Source organism: Bombus huntii, chromosome 9 (assembly GCF_024542735.1).
Source record: "Bombus huntii isolate Logan2020A chromosome 9, iyBomHunt1.1, whole genome shotgun sequence".
NCBI classification, from domain to species: domain Eukaryota; kingdom Metazoa; phylum Arthropoda; class Insecta; order Hymenoptera; family Apidae; genus Bombus; species Bombus huntii.
The window spans coordinates 10,969,555-10,991,165 of record NC_066246.1 but is presented as its reverse complement, the minus strand read 5'-3'; the positions used below and the strand labels follow the sequence as shown (position 1 = coordinate 10,991,165).

Sequence of the window (21,611 nt, the reverse complement as noted above, 5' to 3'; positions counted from 1 at the left end):
GGCAAGCACGATAAACTGAGAGCAGAGACTTCAAACGACGTATCTCGAGCAACTTTTTCCTAAATTTGGAAATGAGGAAAATGGCCACTGGTCGAGGGAAGTCGAACGCCGTATTTTGACTGGACCACTGCAGATGTTACATCACGTTTGTAGAAACGATACGGTGGTTTGATTGATCAAAGGGAACACGTTTCTGATGAGTATCCAACCCGAGATACCTTCGTTCCCTTTTATTTTTTCCCTTTTTTATTTTTTCTCTTTCTTTTTTATCTTTTTGCTCCTCTTTTTCTTCCAGCCAGGACCAGGTTTTCCAGCGTCAATTACGCTCATCCACAGACCAAAATGAAGGCACTCCTCGGTAAAGTTTTTTCTTTTAGAAGTGCGCATCCGTATCTTCCGCCGGCAAAGGCACCAACGAATTGGATTTACCACCAGACCCGTACTACCCTCTCAGAGCTCTTATTTTACTTCCATTACGATCGCGACACGATCTGATCAGAGCCGATGGATGCTTTTTAGGAAAATCACAGACGAATGGAACATACATACGCTACATTGGAATGGAGAACACTAGATTGGAATCGGTGATTTGATTTGCTCGAGTGTCGCGTTACTACTGTTGGATGCTGTTGATTAATTGCTCGTGACAAATTGATGCTCCATGAAGCATATTGCTCTAGCATTTCACAGATGTAAAGTTGAACGATTTTTAAAATAAATAAAGTAGAAATGCAATCGATGAAAGGTCAATTAAAATAAATAATATAGTAACACGACCGATGAAAATACGATAACTCAGCCAACCGTAAACTATAATTTCGATACAGTGACCTAGAAATTCCTAGTAGCTACGTATGTGCAGATACGTTATTGACCAATTCTCAAGTGCAACAACAAATTTTCACGTAGAAAAGTAGACTGTCGAATGAAGTGTCTAAAGTATAAAATCAAATAACGAAAAAATATTTCACGATCAGAGCCGTCAGCGTAAAAATCAATTCACCATTCTTCGAAAATTAGGCCAAAAGCCTTAGCTTACCGTCATTCGATCGTTCACAATGTTGAATGATCCATTTGAAGGAAACAGATCGACAATCAGGGAGAGCTGCTTCGATCACCTCCCACAGGAGCCATTTCCAGAGTCAAGCTTTCCACCGAGCCCGTTTGTCGGCTACGAGCTTTCGTCGCAGCCCCAGTAAAATACCCATCAGGAGTATCCACGTCTACATCCAGTCTGGTCAGGACGCTCCGATTTGATGGACGACGTTGTCGATTCAACGACGAAGCAATTGCGGCCCGAATGCCAGCAGCGTCGCGTTACTCGAGCACTTTCGATTGTCTATTCACCTTGAAACCGCAACCGTTTCCAGAACTACCGTTTCCACGCGAGCTGCGCTATTTTCTCGCACGATCGACGACCGCGAATTCACACGTGTTTCCATTATTCTAAATCTGCATGACGCTTGTTCACTAGCTTTGGACACAGCGTGCTCTTTGCTTTCTGTGTTTTCCTTTTATTGGGAAAGAGTAACTTGTTATCTCTCTGATTCGATCTTACGCTGTGCGAATAACATTACTCTTAATTAATTATGCTTTGTAGAAATGTTGATGTAACAACTTTTATTCAGGAAATGTAAAATATATATAGATCATAAATGAATTGATCTGCCTTTATATTTCTCCCTTTCGAATTTTTATTTATATTAAGAATGGTATCATACATTAGACGTGATGAATTTTTGTATAATGTGGAGTATGGAGACTTTGATAAGTATCCCAGAAGTGTTTCTGATCTTTTCAAAGGATAGAGTAGCAGATAAATTAGATTTGGCCGTAAACGGCGCTGTCTATGTAATAATATAATAATTATAAGTTAAAAATGATGATAGACTACTATTTTATATGCCAAGACTATTATTTTCTTCTAAGAGACATGAAAAATTTGAGTAGATCCTTTTACGGAAATAAAAATGGAGATTTGAAGTAGCCCTCGCTCGAGAGTTGTAGAAGTAAAACGTAACTTCCATGATCCGGCGGATTTCTATATAGCTCATACATCAAGAAATTTATTATACTTTCATTGAATCTGACCCAAGTTTAACAATACAAACGGCTCCTACTTGGAAGTATCATATTTTCCGAACGTTTTTCCCATTCAGTAAAAAGATAATCTTTCTCTTACGATCTCATGAAAGTCGATCGTAAAATATCCCACAAAAGGGTCCAACTACCTAATTTACAAAGTTGTTTTCACGACGAAAACGAATGAAAAAAGAAGCTGAAAAGAAAAGAATCTTATATTTTCTTATCGAATCTATTGGCCCATTGTGAAGTATCAAAACTTCCATGCAAATCGTTGCTGAAGTTTTAACGAGGCATTTAAGACAATGCCTCGTGCAATAGACTATTGGTGGACAAGGTGAAGGTAATAAAAGGGGAAAACGTAATGCCATTCGATAATATGAAAATAATTGAGCGGAGCTTATATAATATATTATCAAACATGTGAATGCACCCTAGTCTAATACCTGAAAACATACTGACAAGAGAATCTCTTTCGTTATTACGTCATACAAGAAACCTGTATTGAACTTTCTATAGTAAACAATGCACCATTGTATCGTAGAAATATGTATTTGCAAACAGCTTTTCACATAAGTAATGATTAATAATATCTGTAGATTAATAATGAAAATAATAATGGAGTAATAGCAATTTAATTATATCATAACTTTTGTTTTATACGACAAAGATATTTTGTCAAAATTTTCCACGTATATATCTTCTTTCATTTTATACGATCATTTCTATGAGACATTTAACCATTTCTATCTAAAATCTTTGTACTAATAATAATCTTATTCTTTTGTCATACAATAATCTATATCACTTATTTTCAGTTCAAATATCCTTTCTTCATACCTATAACATTCTAGACCAGGTATATGTAGGTATGTACTTATCTACTTCGTACATCTATCATCCTATTCTAAACACTCTTGACACGCTCGATAAAATCCTATCGCCTTCACAGTGATACTCTTACAAAAATTTCTGACACGCTTTTCATCATATCGTATCATGTTTCAGGCTGAAATTCCAATCTTTATATTAACTTTCCAATTTCTATAGATACCTACAGGCGCCTCTCTTCGTTCTATGTTACACGTATTTCCAAATATACTGTTAATTCGAATTAATAAAAATCTCTGACGAAAAAAATCTGCGACGAAAATCCAAGGGCCAATTTCTATTCAAACAGCGATATTTATATAATATATTCCACCTCGCACAAATTATTCCATCCTCCCCTAGAGGAAGGAATAATTGCAACCAAAGGACGGCCGTACAAACCGATCGTATATCCACAGAAAGTCGAAACCATGCATAGAGATGGTCGAGTATCCCACAGGACCCCATACAAAGGTCACCATTGACCCTACGTCGGCCAAACAATTTCCCCACAATGCATTCGATATTAGCGACAGCGTGGAGACGCACGCAGGGAGTGATGAATTTTCCGGTGAAATAGATACGTGGCATCTAACAGAATTTATTCAAATCCCTATCGTTCTGGTCTCTGTGGCGCAATAAGCCAACGCCGCCCGTGGTTTTATGAATAATGCAACGCTTCTGGTGGCTCCTTCTTTTGCGCTTAGAACGCGAGACAGTCGGAGCGTATAAGAGCCATAGGTGTGCCCGGTTCTTAAGAAGTGTGCAAGCTCGTATCGGTGACAGAATGGCGGGCAAGGAGATGAAGATTTGCCCTATTCGCCGTGTGAAGCGCAGTTGACACACTTTCTAGGCTGCGATCGATACGTCACCCATACCATAGAGGAGTAAGAAGATCATTGTGGTCTGTGGATTGCCAATAGAGAATGCATGTGTATATGAGAGAGAGAGGAGGTGAGGAGTTTAATTCGTAATGGTGTATTCTCTGCGAGTGGTACGAGTATCGATCGCGACGCAACTGCTGTTGCACGCCGTCACGCTAATGCAACGACAACGTCGATCATCGGGACCGCTGAATTTTCAACAGGACGCGTGTCTCCAGGTTCTACGATTATGCTTCGTAGTTTCGAACACTGGCTGCGAGCTGATCACTACAGCGCAATGTGGTTTGGAAACTGTGGAAGGAGGAATTCTTGATTCTGATGGCTTCTCGTGATTTAATGGCATATCAGGATTAATTCCAATTAGCGGACGGGCGTTTTAAAGATACTTTGTAGAGGTTGATTTATTTCTTACTTACAATTACAGCTTCCAATAATTTATTAGATAGATAGAAGAGTATGTTAATATGAATCAGCGTACGCGAGTATGAGTTGATCACCGTGATGTAGTTTAGGAATCGAGAAGTGAAGAATTTTTTATTTCTGGTAATTTTAATTTGAGGTAGGTTCTGGTCGGTGTTTTAAGGAAACGTTGTAAACATTACTGTTTCTTTTTCATAGAATGTGAACTAATCTATTAAAGGGATAGATTGTACTAATTATGGGTTAACAAAATAAAATGAAAATTCAGATTAATCCCAAAGACTCATTAGTCAGCAAATGAAAGTAAATGTTCTATTATTCAGTCGTATAATGTATAGATATACGATTACAAGTATTATATGATTATATATGTGTACATAATAATAATATCAATACTGATGTTACATTTATTATTGGTACAACTACCGATACAAATGAAAATTGGAACGTGGTACGATACAGCATGTTGGAATGTGTATTTGCAGAGTCAGTTATGTTGCATGACGTTTGATAGATTGACTGTATTTTACGTGTGATCTTGATGGATCGCCTGGCCGCTGTTGGATTTATCGCCGAATTCACCACGACGGAGCTTCTCGCGAATATTCTTCGCCCAACTAATTTGAAGCGAAGATGTCGGAGTCGCGTGAAATCCGACTTTTAAACTTAACGACAATCTTACGTGGAACTGGGTAACGTAATGGCACTTCTCAGAACTTTATCGCGTGAATAATAGATAAAATCATATTTCAAGGAACTTGGTTGACGGGATAGCTTGTCGGTGACAGAAATGACCGTCGTCTAATCAGCGATTACATATCTTTTTTTTTTATACGTTAAAAACACATCGAAGAGTTCATCGAATACATCATTCTTCGAATTATTGTTTCTTATATTTAATTTTGGGAAGTAACGTGCTATTAGAAGTCGAGATTTTTCAAAATATTATAATCTACGATAATGCAGACTACAGGATACAGCGATAGAGAATTAGATAGTATATTATAGACATTAATAAACCGTAGTCATCAATCATTCTGTACGATCCTGTGTGCATTCGCACTCGGATAATTTTTCAAATCAGCAAAATAAATTTAGTTGCCACCATCATGTAATATGCAGAATCGATAGACAATACCCACATATACACTACTACTCTTCAGTATACTTAGAAAAAGCATAAATTACAACACATTTAGTTATAAAATAAAATAGATATTTATCAATCGCGTGTATAAAGAAGATCGAATTTCTAAGATTTCATTACAATTCGTGTTTAGAAACGAACGTTCTGTGACTTACTACTGATGACTATCTACAACTATATAAATTTCAAAATTCTATTGCATCTTTTTGATAATGCACAATAGATTTACAATCCCTTTAGAAGCTCCTCAATACAACCTGCTAAAATTATTTTTGAAAAAACCGATAGATTTGGGAGAAACCAGAAATCGATAAATCTCGTAAATAGTCATACTACAATTTCAAAGCACTTCATCGAGACGCCAACGAAATTAGAGTCCGACACGTGCATCCATGAGCCATATCGAGAATGCAATCAAACTCGAGCGTTAATTCGATTAAATTCACGAACAGAGTACGCCATTCCATTTGTCGTTTATCGCGCTTTGAAACGACCAATTGACGATAACGGAACTGTAAGGAACTAGATGTAGTCGATAATACATATTTATCGCCTTAAAACAAACAATTTTATTATTGTGCTATTGTAACGAGATTTAACCGAAGCTTAATTTTACGACGTGAGCTTTCTTCGAAATCTGTTTATACTTAAGTAGTTGGCTTCGAACGTTTGAATATACTGGTCGCAGTTGTCCAACGTTAAATCATCGTATTAACAAATAATCTAATTCCTATAAGCGCTGACATCTCGTCTCCTTCTTTTCTAAAACCATATTCAAATAGGAAAGTAATTCGTGGGTTAAGAAGGATTCAGACGCTAAGAAGAAACAGCAAATTTTAACGCGATGGAAATTGCTAGATTTCAAGCAAGATTTAGATTTAGAACGGAAGTCTTGATTTATAACTGTATGCTAATTGGAACATGCACTGCGGTTAAGGACTTTGTGAGAATTTGTTTGAGAAACTGGGTTTCAGGGATTTAGAATGAATTTGAAATTGATACATTACGAGCTGGTATAATTAGAAAATTAGGGGATCAACAATATTCATGGTCCCTTGAGTTGCACTATTCAGCGTTGTAAAAATAAAGTAGCATTCGAAATTATTACCTTCGTCCTCTAGATATTTCTAACAGAGGTAAAAAAACATGCCGGACATAGTCGCATTTTTCATTTCCATTTATAGATTATGCTCCTTGAGTTTAACTAGGAAAATTGGAAAATCCAATATAAATATATAAATATAAATCCACAATAAAATATCCAAAGTAAATTACTCAGTATAATACGTAACAAATAAAACAAATTTCTACTTGTTTCTGTAATTATTTACATAAAAATTGCGTAATTGTTAACGCCAATTATTACAATCATAACTCTACACATATTTCTTTCATCCAATCCTAACTCGAAGATCTAACTTTAAGATAAAACTTTCTTTCTTTCTAACCACCTCGCATTCATTCTGTTCAAACATGGTCTACCATTTTCAGCTCCAAAAAATTTGCAAGAGAGGAAACGTCGAACATTTATCGAGCAAACACAACATCTCCTTGATCGACCGTTGCCTTTTGAGTTTCTTTCGCCTAAAGCGACTAAAGTCAGGAAACTCACCGGTATTCGGAACCCTCGCTCAGCTGTCTGACCGTAATAGGGAATTCATTGGGTCCGTGTGCCTTCAGGAGCTCCTGCAACCGCACCAACCCTTCGTTATTCTCGTAGATGATGGTAAAGCTCTTCCAGCCCCAGGCTTTCACCAAATCAACGTATGCCTGAAACACAGTAGTCGCTTATTAGCCAGAATCGCGAACCTCGAACGACGATCCGTCGTCTCACTAGGAAATACTTTACTCCGTTCCCAGTAATACCGGATTCCATGAACTAGTTTGCATGTACGAGTTTTCTGACGCGATTCAAACTTTCAAAGGTGTAATGGACCGTGCGAGGACGAACACGACGATGCACCATGCAAATGAGAGCACACCCGACTTTATCGCGATTGATAAATTAGTCGGTTGCTGGCAAGGTTATAGAGTCTGAATGGAAGATGTTTCGATTTAATAAAACGGAAACTTGTAATTCTAGTTCTTCGGCCGTATCTTATGCGGTACAACTGTTCCAAGAGTTTGTGGCAAGATTTAGTTTAGACTCTACATTCTAAAAGATTTATTAGTGAACTTTTTGCTGACAATGAATTAGGTTTGAGATTTGTTTGATATGAATGATTAATAAGAGTTGATTTAGAATTAGATATGATAATAATCAATTCATACATCGTTATGTTACGACAATAGGCGGATAGATTTCTTCAAAATATAACTCGAATAATATTTCTAGTTTTCTTGAGAGAAATACATTTATTATACAAATATTCCAAAGAGCGTATTTCTTGGAGAAAATTATGTTCATAGATATTCATTTAATATATCATTCTTAACATTTATCGTTAACTGGTACATTTCTAAATTATTTAGTAGGTACAGACATTCGTCTGTAATTTTTGTATCTATTAGATATTCATATCTAAATATAGATGATTCACAATTATCTTGATATTTAAAAACGCTTTCAGATTTACAAGTAAACAAAGATTTATCTGTAATTTAATGATTAGTTTTTAATGGAAACAACATTCTATTTTGTAATTTTTACACTAAAAATGTAGATACATGTACTAGTTTCTTTTTAACGGATGAAGATGATTTAATTGGTATTACTAACGTTAAATGTGTAACGGTACAATTACTATAGAAACAAGTAATAATCAATGATATCTCATTACCACGTTAAATAAGTAAATAAACGACGAAAACTGAATGACTAATGGTTTAAACTCGAACGATAAATATTATACATTTTAATCGAGGTTCGTCTTCTTGGAATCGTCCTCTGCCAAACTCAAATCGATCGCGGCAATTAATTTTAACAGAACGTAACGGTCTGGAAACCGGCCGCGCCCTTCAATTATCAATTTTCACTTTAGATTCCATTGGAATGTTAGATTGCAATCCGTCCCGATGAAATATCGATAACGTTACCTATAAATTGAAACTATCACGGATGTTCTATGGACGCCATTATTGCGACCATGAGATGCTATAAAATATCATGGTCATACATGTAGCAACGTCCTATCTTCATGTTGGTGATACTTTTAGTCATATCTTTGCGCGAGTTTCGTTTTCTCCGTTACAGAAACGCTGATGACGACGATCACGACCGTCGATTTTTCTGCATTCTTTGATTTCCCGAGCAAGAAGCTTAATAGTAGATATCATTCCAGTTTGACTCGATGGAACACTCTTCGTACTGCAATGTATCCTCTCTATTATTTATTATATCCAGGATCTGCATCCTCAAACGAGAAGCTAAAATGGTGAAACGATGTAAGTGCAAAAAAAAGAGAATGGAAAATGAGATTTTAGCGAAAAAGAGGTATATATTTCAAATTTGATGTGTATCTGAAAATAGATGATAGAAATATAGAGATGATAGAAATTAGAATTTATTTTAGATTTTAAGACTGTCACAAGACAGAATTATGATGTCAAATGTCAAGTAAATTAAGATTAAAAAAGACAAAACATAAATGAATAATAAGAAGCTATGAATAAGATTACCTATATGTAGATATTGGATAACTTTAATTAATCCTATAGATTTATTTTTCCAATGTCAAAATTAATAGGAAAGTTCCTACCATTGAAATTTTTATTTCTGGCATTTAAATCGTTTACCATTTCCACTTCTGAAACATTTTCAAACTGGAATTACATTGAACAAATTGAAACTTCGTAATTCAATTGTAAAATCATTATGCATTAAATATTTTTTTAAAGTGGCTGAAGACTCTGAAACTACTCAAGATTTAATGTCGAGGACACGAAAACGCAGAAGTTAATAAAGCCTCTCGTGGTTCACATCCAACTATTTACTTCGCGATATAAGGTCAACTATTTCGCAAGAATCTTCTCTTTAAGTTGCTCCCAAAGACGGAATTTTGACTTCGCCGGAACAAAGGTAAAACTATGAAAAATGGAAAAATCGCAAAAAATTCCCGTCGTTACTATTATCTTCCGTTTCAACCATTTCTATCATTGATCATCTCAGAACTCACTTTTGAGGTTCAGCTACTTCTTTATGTGCAAATAAACACAGTGTCAACTATCATTGTTCCTCGATTTGTATCGATTAGATAACATTGCTATCTAAATTTTTCTCATGAGGTCGAGATATTTTGCAACGCAATTTGTTCGTAAAACATGATAATACTTTGCAACATGGTGCCGTTCATAGGACGTTTCAATTTTCCATATGTAAAATTCAAAGTATCTGTTGTGTATTCCAAATAACATTTTACCCTTTTGTTTCAATAGGAACAATTCATTACACCAAATGTCTACTGAGTATTGCAAATAACATTTGATCCTTCTTTTTCAACATATCACATTCACTACTCCAAATTCCAAATAACGCTAACTCCTTTCCCATTAGGTACAATTCGTTACACTAAATATTTATTGGGTATTTCGAATAACATTTGGTTCTTCTTCTGCAATATTAAAAATTCGTCTGACTATCTATTCAAAATATGGTTATATAAATCTGTCTGTTTTCGCCTACCATTTTAATAAAAAATATTGATATAATGAATTTGGATACTCATAAAAATTATTACTTTTGATGTTGCTGTGTGGTGCGTTGTGTAAAAATTTCTTTATGCCTTTTCATTCTTCCAAATATATAACGATAAAATTTGCTACGGCAAGAATCTTAAAAAATAATATTTACTTATAAACCCTGAAGAATCGTGATAATAAAACGCAACAGATGTTGCAAGACTTTCGCACAACACAGTACGCAACAAGATGTTTCGTAAACGCGCAAGTGTATAAGTTTCACGAGCAACTAGAAAAAGGTCTGGTCCGGTAATATCGATCGGAAGTTAAAGAAGTTTAGAGCCGCGGTTCTACGCTCGGCAACTGTGCCGCTGATGTTTCGAAAGTTAGCAAGGGTGCGCGGGCCTGGCGCGTATTTAGCCCCGGCTATAGCTTTTCTATGGGGAAGGCTGGGCTTTTACGTGGAAAACGACTATTACAGCCGGCCGGCTCTCTGCAATGGCCGAATCGAGACCCAGGAAGCAACTTCGCGACTGAGTTTTCACGAGGATCCGCCTTGGCGGTAACTCGCGTTTCGAACCCGCTTTTCCGATAATCCGAACTTCCTAAAAGCGCCGCTGTATATTTTCCGGCGAGTAACTTTCGCCAGTATAGAGCGGAGTATCCGCCTTCTTTCTCTTTCACTCTCTCTCTCTCTTTCTCTTTCTCTCTCTCTTTCTCCACCCCTTTCAGTCTCTTTCACACACCCCACCCTCTTCTCAAAAGGTTATGCTTTTCAGGTTTTACAACAACCACCATGCGGCACAAACTCGTTCCCAGATTTTGCCTAAGATATCTTGAACGAAACACGAAGTACCTTGGCTCGCGCACACAGGATTCAAGGATAAATTCAAATTGGCTTGTTTACTAAACCATCGATTGCCAATGCTCGAGACTGCATCAATTTTTCAGCGGTTTCAACTTTATTTGCCGTTGGAATGAGCTTTTTAGACCATCTCGTTTTATCTTTGATCGGGCGCTTTTCAGACTGTTAAGAGTCCTTTCTTTGATCGAGACAACTCGTTTAATGGAGGGTTCTTCGGAAACTCGTTCTTTTGAGAAAAACTAAGGGTTGAAAAATGGGGGTAGAATGATGTTATGGTAGGTGGATTACAATGGATTGTTGGTTTTGTAGGTTGGATGAAAGATATTGATTGTTTTAACTGAGATTTTCATTAATTAGCCTATCTGTGACCTCTTATATAATTTTCTATTAATTGATAATAGCAGTAAATTGATAAGTGACATGGGTAGATAAGTGTCTATCACATAAATTGCTTTCTATCATTTTTCTTGAAGAGGATGACTAACTAACTAATCTGTATAATTTATACATTTTCGTTTCATTATTAAACATGTTGCTGTTATAGCTATAGGGGAAATTATTAATACCAGTAATTTATAACTCGTAGCTCCAGACTGTCAGATTCATTTCTTAAATTTCGTGTTTTCTAGTTTCTCCTTTATTAGTCGATGAGCCTGATAAAATTGACGTGACAATTATGATGCGGTGCCAATTACCCGGTATTAATATTAATATATCCAATATAAAAACCGATAATTAGAAATCAACGATGACATCGTGGAGCGATGTGTCTGTAATTTCCAAGAGTGGTCAGGGTTCTGATTACACCGCGTTCTGATGGAAAAAATGCGCATCAGTGAATGCGCGACAGACAGGACACGTCATAAACCTGATCGTTTAATGAACGCGTTCCACTGTCTGCGCAACGAGTATTAAATTCCTCGGCGTCTATATCGTTCATTTTTCACGTATTATCAATATTTCGAGAGCAATAAGTAGAGGGCGAATGAGCACGATGCCCTTTAAATTAGAATCATTATTAAATTATTGAGAAACGAAAATTTGCTAGCTTGAACTATTCGTAATTGAAGGCAGTAAAGCATATTTACAAATAGTACATGGCAATCGAGCAATGTCCCGAATTGTATAGAAGGATCCAGTGGAAGTGTTCAAGCAGCGAACTTTCGAACAGATCTACGAATACTCGAAATTGACTTTCCAAGATGCTTTTACGAAGTCTCGGGTCATCTATATACTACGGATAGACACTAAGTATTCAGAGACAGTTACAAACACGAGACGTTCCAGCTTTGGCGCATTCTGAACATGTCAATCACAGGGAATTTAATGAAAAGGACATACTGAGCATATAGATTAACATATTAATACGAGTAAGGAATATTAATTTACTGACCTGGAAATATTTAATCTCCAATATTTAGCAAGCAATTTACTGTCCTGGAATGCGACCCCTTAAGTTCTAGACTCTTACGAAATATCAAGGATGCCAGGTATTTCATCTAAATTGAGGATTTCTGTTAACTTTCCTACTTTGAAAGATCCGGAAAATGTTATAAAGAAATTCTTTCCTCCGAAGCAGCAATTATTTTTAACGAAGTCTCGAGTGAAAAGAATTTATTCTATATTTTTTCATGTATTATAAAATCATCTCATTTGTACCATCAGTACTAGAACACTCTGTATATAGATAAATTCTACGTATATAAGAGTAATAAAACTCAATGCATGCTTTAAAAAAAAGGTCTGGAATGAATTTATTACTCAACCTAATGCTATAACGATGTTTTGATTTACAAATTATCCTCAGCTACCCTAATTACCACAAACATGAATTTAAGAAATACCCACGCGTACTAAACTGCCAGACGCTTTTAACTCAAGTTCTCGACAATGGCGTAACGTGGAAGAGCTGGCGCCTCTTCGAGCGCGCGAACGGCACCCAACAAGCTCGTGAAAGCGTTTCGAGGTCTGAGCGCGAGACTTACCCAGATTTCCTCGACACGAGCACAGGGAATTAATATCACGCACGGTGCATGAAGATCGTGGTCGACTTGCGATACGGAATGACAAACGCGAACGTGCACTGTTCGGAAATGTGTATGCAAATACAAGGCAATGGAGCTAGTGTAGTTCAAGAAAAAAGAAACGAAACAACCATCTGGGGAGGAATAATTCCGTGAATCGGAATTGTCCAAGGGCATACCATGTGTCTACTATAATCGTAGAAAATACGCTGTAAATCTGACCGTGACAACTATTCCCGGTATTTCTACTCGAGCGTTCGGCTTTCGCGCTTTGCAAGCAGCCAGTATGTGCAAATCGTGAGTCAGGAACGGCCACGTTTTCCACTGCCGAATACACGTTGTATTTCCGCGCTGGTAACTTGGTAGACCGACATCGACGCCGCCGGTTAATTTACCTTTCGCTGCTTTAAACGCTTTCGTTTCCGAATACATAGATCGTACGATCCGTCCGAACCGGTAGCCACGAATTATTTCATTGGGGTTTGTTAACGCGGTTACTGTAGAACGTTCTCGATTGCTTCGTTGCGGCTTTCTTGTGAAGTTCCTGGATTTGTAGATGCATAGATTAGAGAGGAAATTCGTTTCCATTCTTTTCGATATGTAGTGGTGTGGTTGAACCTGTTCAATTAGATTTAGTGCTTAGTAATAGTTGTACAATGGTATCTTTATTTGCGAGAAGCGTTTGTGATGTACAGATTGAGGTAATTTGTGTTGATATGGAAGAAACACACATATAATAATTTAATATTTATATGTATAATTTCTAAATTTTACATGCATAATTAATTAGCTTGTAACATGTATGAATACCAATAAAAATGTATTTATGTCTAATTCATTTATTTAACATATTATTTCATGATATCGAGAATATGTATGTGTATAATTATTAAGAAGACTGATAACAAGAATCATTCTCAAAAACGATAAAATACTTTGGCACCTTCAACGTCTCTTGAAAATTCCTTTTTATTTTTGCCGCAACAAATATTTCAGAGGAACAATTTATAAAATATGAAATGTTTTCATAGATCTCATATACAAAGTTCTTTTTTAAGTATCCGAAGGTAATACTTTTTCTGAAAACTTCGAGTAAAGAAGAAGAATACCTAGCATCTTGTTCGTTCACTTTCTTATATTCAGTGTTTACAAGAACTTATTGTCGAACAATAGAAGAAGGAAAAAATTCAATTAAACGATTGTCTGTATCTTAAAGGCACGAACTTAAAACAATAACTCATAGTTGATTTAACAGATACGTAGGGAATTCTTTTATGAATAGTTATGGAGAGACAACAAATTGTGAAATTTGTCGATACAGAATAGCTGGTATATGATACATAAAATCTGAGACACGTTGAATACTTTTCATTGCTTTACTTTCCTTATTATTTTAGCATAAATTGATCGTTCCATTCGTATTACACATGTCTTATAACGTAAAATACTATACAAAATATAATAAAGTTTGAATTTACTAATAAATATAACGTGTAAGTGCCTCAATACTTTTTCTAAAAATGAAATAAATAATTATGATAAACTTGATACAAATTGGCTTTTGTATTGTTCATTTATCACCTATTCAAATATTTAATATTTCATAACATTTACTTTAAAAAATTCCTGTCATTTTTAACCTCTTTTAACGTAGATTACCTCTCATCCATTTCATAATTCATTTCGTCCAATTATTTAAACTTTAGCTGGGAAAAATTTGAAGTAGACAAATTTTCGAAAAAATGGTCATCCCTTTCCCTACGGTAAAGGACTTTAACGTTCGCAGAGGCGTATCACAGGAGCAATTCATTCGAGGTGTCAGTCTCAGCAGTGTATGCGGAGGTTAGGTTAATTGTTAGGTGCATAAATCGGAGAGGTCGTCGTCGGAAAGCAAATCTTTCGTTCCGAATATTTTACCGGCTAATCTGAATAATCCTTTTGGCCCGCAATCTCGGTAATCCCTGTAACACCCTTTCTCATTCCGTTCCTATATTTCCCTTTCTAGCTATTCTTTTGAAAATACTCTGCCATCCCAAACGTTTTCGTTTAATTCCGAATGATAAATTATTCGCCATGCGATCAATTCCGTTTAAGGTGTCATCGAATCAGAAAATTGAAATTGGCGCGACGACGCGAGCAAATTAGTTGCTACGCTAGCTGCTAACCTTTTAGAGTCTGACGTATAACGATATTACAATTCTTTGTATTCATTGTGATAGAGAAAATAAACTGTCTCTCTCGTGTGATTCTATAACCATCCTAAGATCTTTCCTGGTTATACAGTCACAGAGCACAGGATACAATGAGACCAAATTTGATTAGAAATCTGTAAAATCGACTAAATTTTATTCTATCATTTTATTCTCTCATATTAAATGATACATTAATTATATATTTTTGCAGTATACTTTTATTACTATTCATTTAATATTCCAATTGTTTAAGTAAAAGAATAATGTTAAACGTGCACGATACCGTTAAAAATCGCAAAACACGAATACAAAAATTATATTGCAGTTACCCGCCTGGAAAGATAATATGCAAATCTGAAATAAGAAATAGAGAGAAATAAATTCTAATAATATTAATTCTTAGAAATGATAAGCGCTCCTAATCATGGAATAAAACGTGTATTGAAATCTTAATTTCAAAAACTGCAAAGGAGTCACGCCTGTATCGTGAATCTGGCTTAACCTTAATTGTTTCTGATGCTTATAACGACATTAGAACACACTGTACTCATTGCAATAAAGGAAATGCGTTTTAAGACGAAATAAAGCTGCGGTCTTATATCATCGTAAATGAAAGAAACGTTCGTAATTAAGGTTCGCGGAATGAGACTGTCTTGATCTTTAACTACCATTACAGTTCAATGCTTCTAGTCTCTGCTCTGTTCCACTTTGCATTCAGGAAATTGAAGTTTTAATTAAAATTAAGATCTTTGAATTTTTAAACAGTTATAATTTTTAAAGCTAAGGTACGTGAATTTTTGAAAAGGAACGATTTTTAAAATTGTGATATTTCAATGTTTAAAAAGGTTCAAGAGGTATGACATACATTTTTAAAGTTTACAGTAGAACCATACAACCTTCATTAATGATCTGGGTATATTGATACAAAAACCGTGAAAGATTTTTATACATTTCTATATACTTATAATTATAGCATTTTATTATGTCTGAAAATTTAGTCTTGATTGTTGTATTAAAAAGATATTGCATAAAATTGAACAATTGCATATTCTTCAATGTATTTGTATTTGGTTTAGTATTTACGACAATTAGTTATATTAATAAAGCTTGATATATTATGCTGAAAGAATAATATCTATATAAATGAACGAAAAGAACAAATTCAGCGGAAGAGCATCAATTTGGCTACAAAAGCCAAGTTGAAAAACGTTCGTAATTCTCCAACCAACACGACAGATCTTTTAAAAAATTAAACTCCCTTTTGACAACAATTAACAAAACGTTAATTGTGGCAAAAATATCTGACCAGAAGATGTAAAAAATATTTGAACGAAAGCCACTCGGTTAATAAAAGAAAAAGTATTCCATAAAACGCATTTTGTTTCACGTTGATATATCAATTCGTTACGGAGATACGACGGTACAAAGTGAAACGTTCAAAATCCATGAGGAGCTGAATGACAATTGAGATTCCTTGAAACGTCGTGACCCACTTTTTTCCTCTGGAAATGCGTACGTTGCGGATCACGTGTAGTAGCGGCTCTAGTAGTAGTAAAAAACCGCTGACTCAGCGCTCGTCACTGGCCACCGCACGAGCGGTCCGCTTGGGCTAGGTCAGTGACTGTGCGAGCGAGAAAGAGATCCGATTACGCGAAAAGGACAACGATAGCGACGCATCCGAAATGGCGTTCCACTTTAAACGATGATATCTCCGAAACAAAACGCCCTATAAATATGAAACAAAAAGCATTTTAAAGGAGAGAGATTTCCGTTTCAAATAGCATTAATTACGATCCGCTGCGTTAGTGTGATTTCTCTTTGTTATTGGGTAAAGAAACGTTGCGTTTAATACTATCTGTGCTATATTTATAAGAAGTAGATTTAAATGAATGGTTCGAGAAATGATATGCAAATGAGATAAAAGTGAATGTATTGGATTTCGATGATACGCGATGAAAGTGAATGTGTTTTCAATTTTCAATTCTCATTTGGCCGTAATGTATTGTAATATGGACTTTCGGAGATTCGTTTCATTATATCATTGTATTCGCATGAATTATCATTCACAGCATTGAAATATTGAGATGTAATTTACAGTATTGATTTGCATTAAAATGTAGGTTAAAATTTTAGATGTATGTACGATATAAATGAAAACGCAGATGGAGGATGAACGAAGAGGACAAGAGAGCGAGAGGTAAACGTAGGGAATGAGAGGAAAATGTAAAGTCGTAAGTCCATATTAAACCGATAAGCAAGGATTATATATGTCGGGTTAAGGTTGGAGTTTTGGGCTTTTGACGAACCTCTACTCGAATTTACCATCGCGGTTATAGCTGATATTTATTGGTACAAATGTGGTTATTACAAGAGGATACAAGTAATAGCGGCGATCAGATAGTCGAGATGTTTGTGGCGGATCGGTATCAATAGGACGCTGACAGGTCGAGCCGCGGGTACCAACCGCCAACACTAGAGGGCTACGACGACAACGAGTCTGTCTGTCTAACTCGCTAGCGGTCGAATATACGAGCGATTGATACAAATACCGCACCTAGCGAGACTCCCTCTACGTCTAAGGCAGGGACTACCGGGCATAGCCTTACTGACGAGTCCACCGGTAGTCCCGGGACGAAACGCACTCCAACTCTCTTTTCATCCGTCACATGTTGATGACAACGAATTCAGGTTCGATAACGAATCCACGGCCAACGGGATGACGAATGCGATGTGATACACGTATGACTCAACGTACAAGTAAAACTTATCTGAATGAACTGACTGCAGTCCAAGTGGAACTGCCCTTATATATTCTTCTCCCCACCTCTCGGGCCAATCTTTGTTTTTAAGGAGAGCTATATAATTATTCTATACCTCTGTCAGGTACTACACGTCCCTCTCGTGACCGTGGCTACGTCACTTCGAGCCCAAGCCCATCGTCATAAAATCGGATTAGAACATTAAAACTATTTCTTAGTTTTATTACTTAAGTATAGCTATAGTAAAAGTCTGGACTAGGGTATTGGGGTTTTCACCAACATTCCAAAAGGGAAGCCCCGATGTCCTTTCATCTCCGACATAAATAATAAATAATAAGTATTAAAGTAGAGGAACAAAATATTAATCAGCCAAGTTTGCAAACTTTTGTTCACATTAATCCAGTATCTTTATTCGAAGTGGATACTTAATAAAAAATGGATACTTAAAACAGCGCATACGTAAAGTCGAATAAATGGAAGACTCGCAACTTAATTTCAAACTTGAAAAGATGTTTCACTCAACACGTCTGCATAGGCAAAGTGATTTGGAACAATTAATCTGAAAGAAGCTTAAAATTTAAGTACAAGTATTCCGATTTCGAATTAAAAAGTTAATAAGGGAAACAATGTAAGTGCCATAAGTAACATAGAAACAAAAAATACATTTCTTTTGATTTCCCTATTTATAGTACAATCAACGTTCTATTCCCATAAATCTAATCTAACTCTACAGTTCCAAAGAAATTCCATATTCACTCCAATTAATCCCTGCAAATTTATAATCCTTCAAAGAACTCACCACCGCAATTCCTTCGTTAAAAACCAACGTCTGCAGAATCGCATACACAGGATACATACTTTACCCATAAAATTTGTCACAAGTCAAAACGTGTACCACGTATACGACCTGGTTCCAGTGCAGCGACTCTGATCACAGGAAAGTCAACCCATTGCAGAATTTCGCGATACGATCAGCGGGGTAATTTGTAAAATAGAAGAGCAAAGAGCGGTAGTGCTTGGACATTACGTATTCTCCGCGTGAAACGTGGACGTGTAAGAGAGTCGCGAATTCCGCAGATGATGTAAATTACGTGGAAATATTTCAACAGTGCGCAGCGACGAAGCCACGACGCGAGTCTACCTTTATCACGGTATCGGTGAAATTCAAGTCCAGGGCCGTTGGCGACGAAGGACAGAGGGAGAGAAGCGAAATTTATCATCGCCATTACGTTACCATTTCAGGCACGTTTGTGACCGAGTGCCTTATACTTCAGAAGACGGTTACTTTTCCAGACACGTCTATAGCTATAGTATATCCGGATATCATACAGCTCCGGCGAAAATGCATACGCTTCTATCTTTTGCCACAACCTGACGCGACTTTTCATAATGAAAGTCCCGTCAATCATACTTGTCCCTTTTACCAACCATTCTTTTTGTTCCCTCTCTCTCTCTCTCTCTCTCTCTCTCTCCTCTTCTTCTCTTTTTTTTAATTTGTGTTCCACAATTCCTATCGCGAATTCGTGGCAGTGCTTGATCAAAGTTTATGAAAATGTATTTGGAGAAGAAAATAGAAGAACGTGTATCACCAATTGCCAGGGATTGCAGCCCCCGTGTCCCGCAATAACAGGGTAAATTGTGCGGGATGAAATAGACATAAAAAAATGTAAAACGCGACTACAGAGAAATACATATAGGTAGATGCAGTGGCTGAAAAAAATATTCGGGCATTTGTAGCAGTCGTTTATAAATCAATATATTATGCGTGTTGTGCGAAACATTTTGATATTTCCTTAGCACTGCAATAAGAATCGACTATCAGAATTATGCTGGTAGAGTTTGAAATAAATTTGGAAATATATATAGAAGTTATAAGATATTTACTACAACTAATTATATTAATGATCCTCAATAAAAATGAAATTATTTGTAATACCAATTATATGTATAAGATGCTCATTCATGGTGTATACCAATCATTTATTAAATATTTGTCTGCAATAAATATCTTGCAACTTCTACATAGACTTTCAAATCGCTTTCAAATTTTACCAATATAATTATGACAGCTGTACCTCATTACAATGGTAGTGAAATTTCAAAATGTTTTATATAACACACACAATATATATGTATGTAAAAGTTTTCTGTGACAAGTCAATGTCGCGAATTACTGTATATCAGTGTTCGTTAGAATAAGGTGACCCAAACATTAACCGTATCTGAATGAAACGTGATTTTTTTTAAACAAGTGCTATTGTTCATTTTTGTATACCATAGAAAAATGAAGGATTTCGGATAGATTTACGATTCGAGATTGTGTAATGTGTATAGATGGTATAGAACAAAGACTGGAGGTTTCTTTGAAAGGAAACAAAGTCCATTTTCGCCCAAGTCTTCGGTGTTAAATGGAAACAGAACAACAATGCGTGTATAACACCTTTCGTAAAAATACAGATAAAAGTACGGTAAGAGAATTCTACGTTAATGACACCCCTTTGTTTTCCCGCGAACTCGTAACGAACAATAGCTGGTGGAGTCAATTGCAGCGTCGAAACAAATACGTTTTAGACACCTTCGAACCTATGTTTCGTATTAATTTGAATAAATACCGCTGCGTTTGAACAGCTCTCCGACTGTTTTATTCCAACATTCCGATTACAGTCGAAAAGATATTGGCCGACGAAGTCACTTTTGTTTAATCCGGTAATGGAAGAAATTTTATGAATGTAAACGCCGATGTTTGAGCAAGCTGCGTTGGCTTTCACCATACTTTGATAACACGAACGCGAAATGGAACTGTAAGGAAGAGCAAAACGAAAAATATAGTTGATGTATTAAAGCTAAAGTAACTTTATGCGGGACTCTATGGGTAAATTGGGATTAACACACAATCACTGATTTTTCCTGTCTTATATTTCATCGTTGCCACTGCACGCTAAAAAATGTCGATGTATTTCATAAATCCTTCCTTGACGAGATATCCACATGGTATTATAACGAATAGTAATTTTAGTTTCTTATTTTGTGCGTATAAAGCATATTAAGAATGATATAAAAATATCGCGACAGGAGTTTATTGGACAAACTGATATAATTTTATGAATCGTCAAGGAGAATCGAATTCGTTAAAATATGTGTATTAAAATTTAACGAACATTTTGTATCTCGATTTATGACTTTTCTTTCTTACCAGATTTGCTCAATGTGGCCGCCAGAACATACGAGAAACATTCAGTTCCAAAAGTGTGTCACCTCGTTAAAAGGATTGAAAAAGATTTCTCATTTCGCGGAGGGCCTCCATACATTTTCCCTCTGTTCTATTTTTCTTGACATGACGCGCTCCAGCTCTCAGCCACGTCGTTGTTAAATTTAAATAATACAATTTCGAATTGCATTTGAGATAGTCGGATGAAAATCTCATCTCTTTGGATTAACCGAATTTTAATCGTATCTTTGAAATCCGAACAGTTCATTAACAGCTACAATTTCCAAGTACAACGGAGAGTCACTTTTTACGTCCAATTCTTGTTTTAGTCTTTATAATTCAAATTCACGTTTACCTTTTTCCTATTCATCTCTTTCCTTTTTCGAACAAAACGAAACAACCTCCTTCATGTTTTGCATAAAACAGTTTCAAGTAAGACCCTCTGCAGTAAGCAATTTATTTCTACAAACATGCTAATTAAAAATCTCGTAGCAAAGAACGAACAATGAAATTTCAATGCATTTTCGCGTGGTTTCCGCAAAT

The 21,611-nt window shown here is 36.0% G+C and overlaps 1 protein-coding gene across 2 annotated transcripts in view; it reads right to left on the bottom strand.

Moving 5' to 3' along the window:
- The window catches only part of LOC126869701 (glutamate receptor ionotropic, kainate 2), a 288,271-nt gene that overhangs the window by 87,021 nt on the left and 179,639 nt on the right, over nucleotides 1–21,611 (bottom strand). For both annotated transcript variants that reach the window (XM_050626575.1, XM_050626574.1), the window contains exon 5: nucleotides 7,016–7,173. In XM_050626575.1, the coding sequence (XP_050482532.1) occupies nucleotides 7,016–7,173 (158 nt within the window). The remainder of the gene's footprint in view (nucleotides 1–7,015; nucleotides 7,174–21,611) is intronic.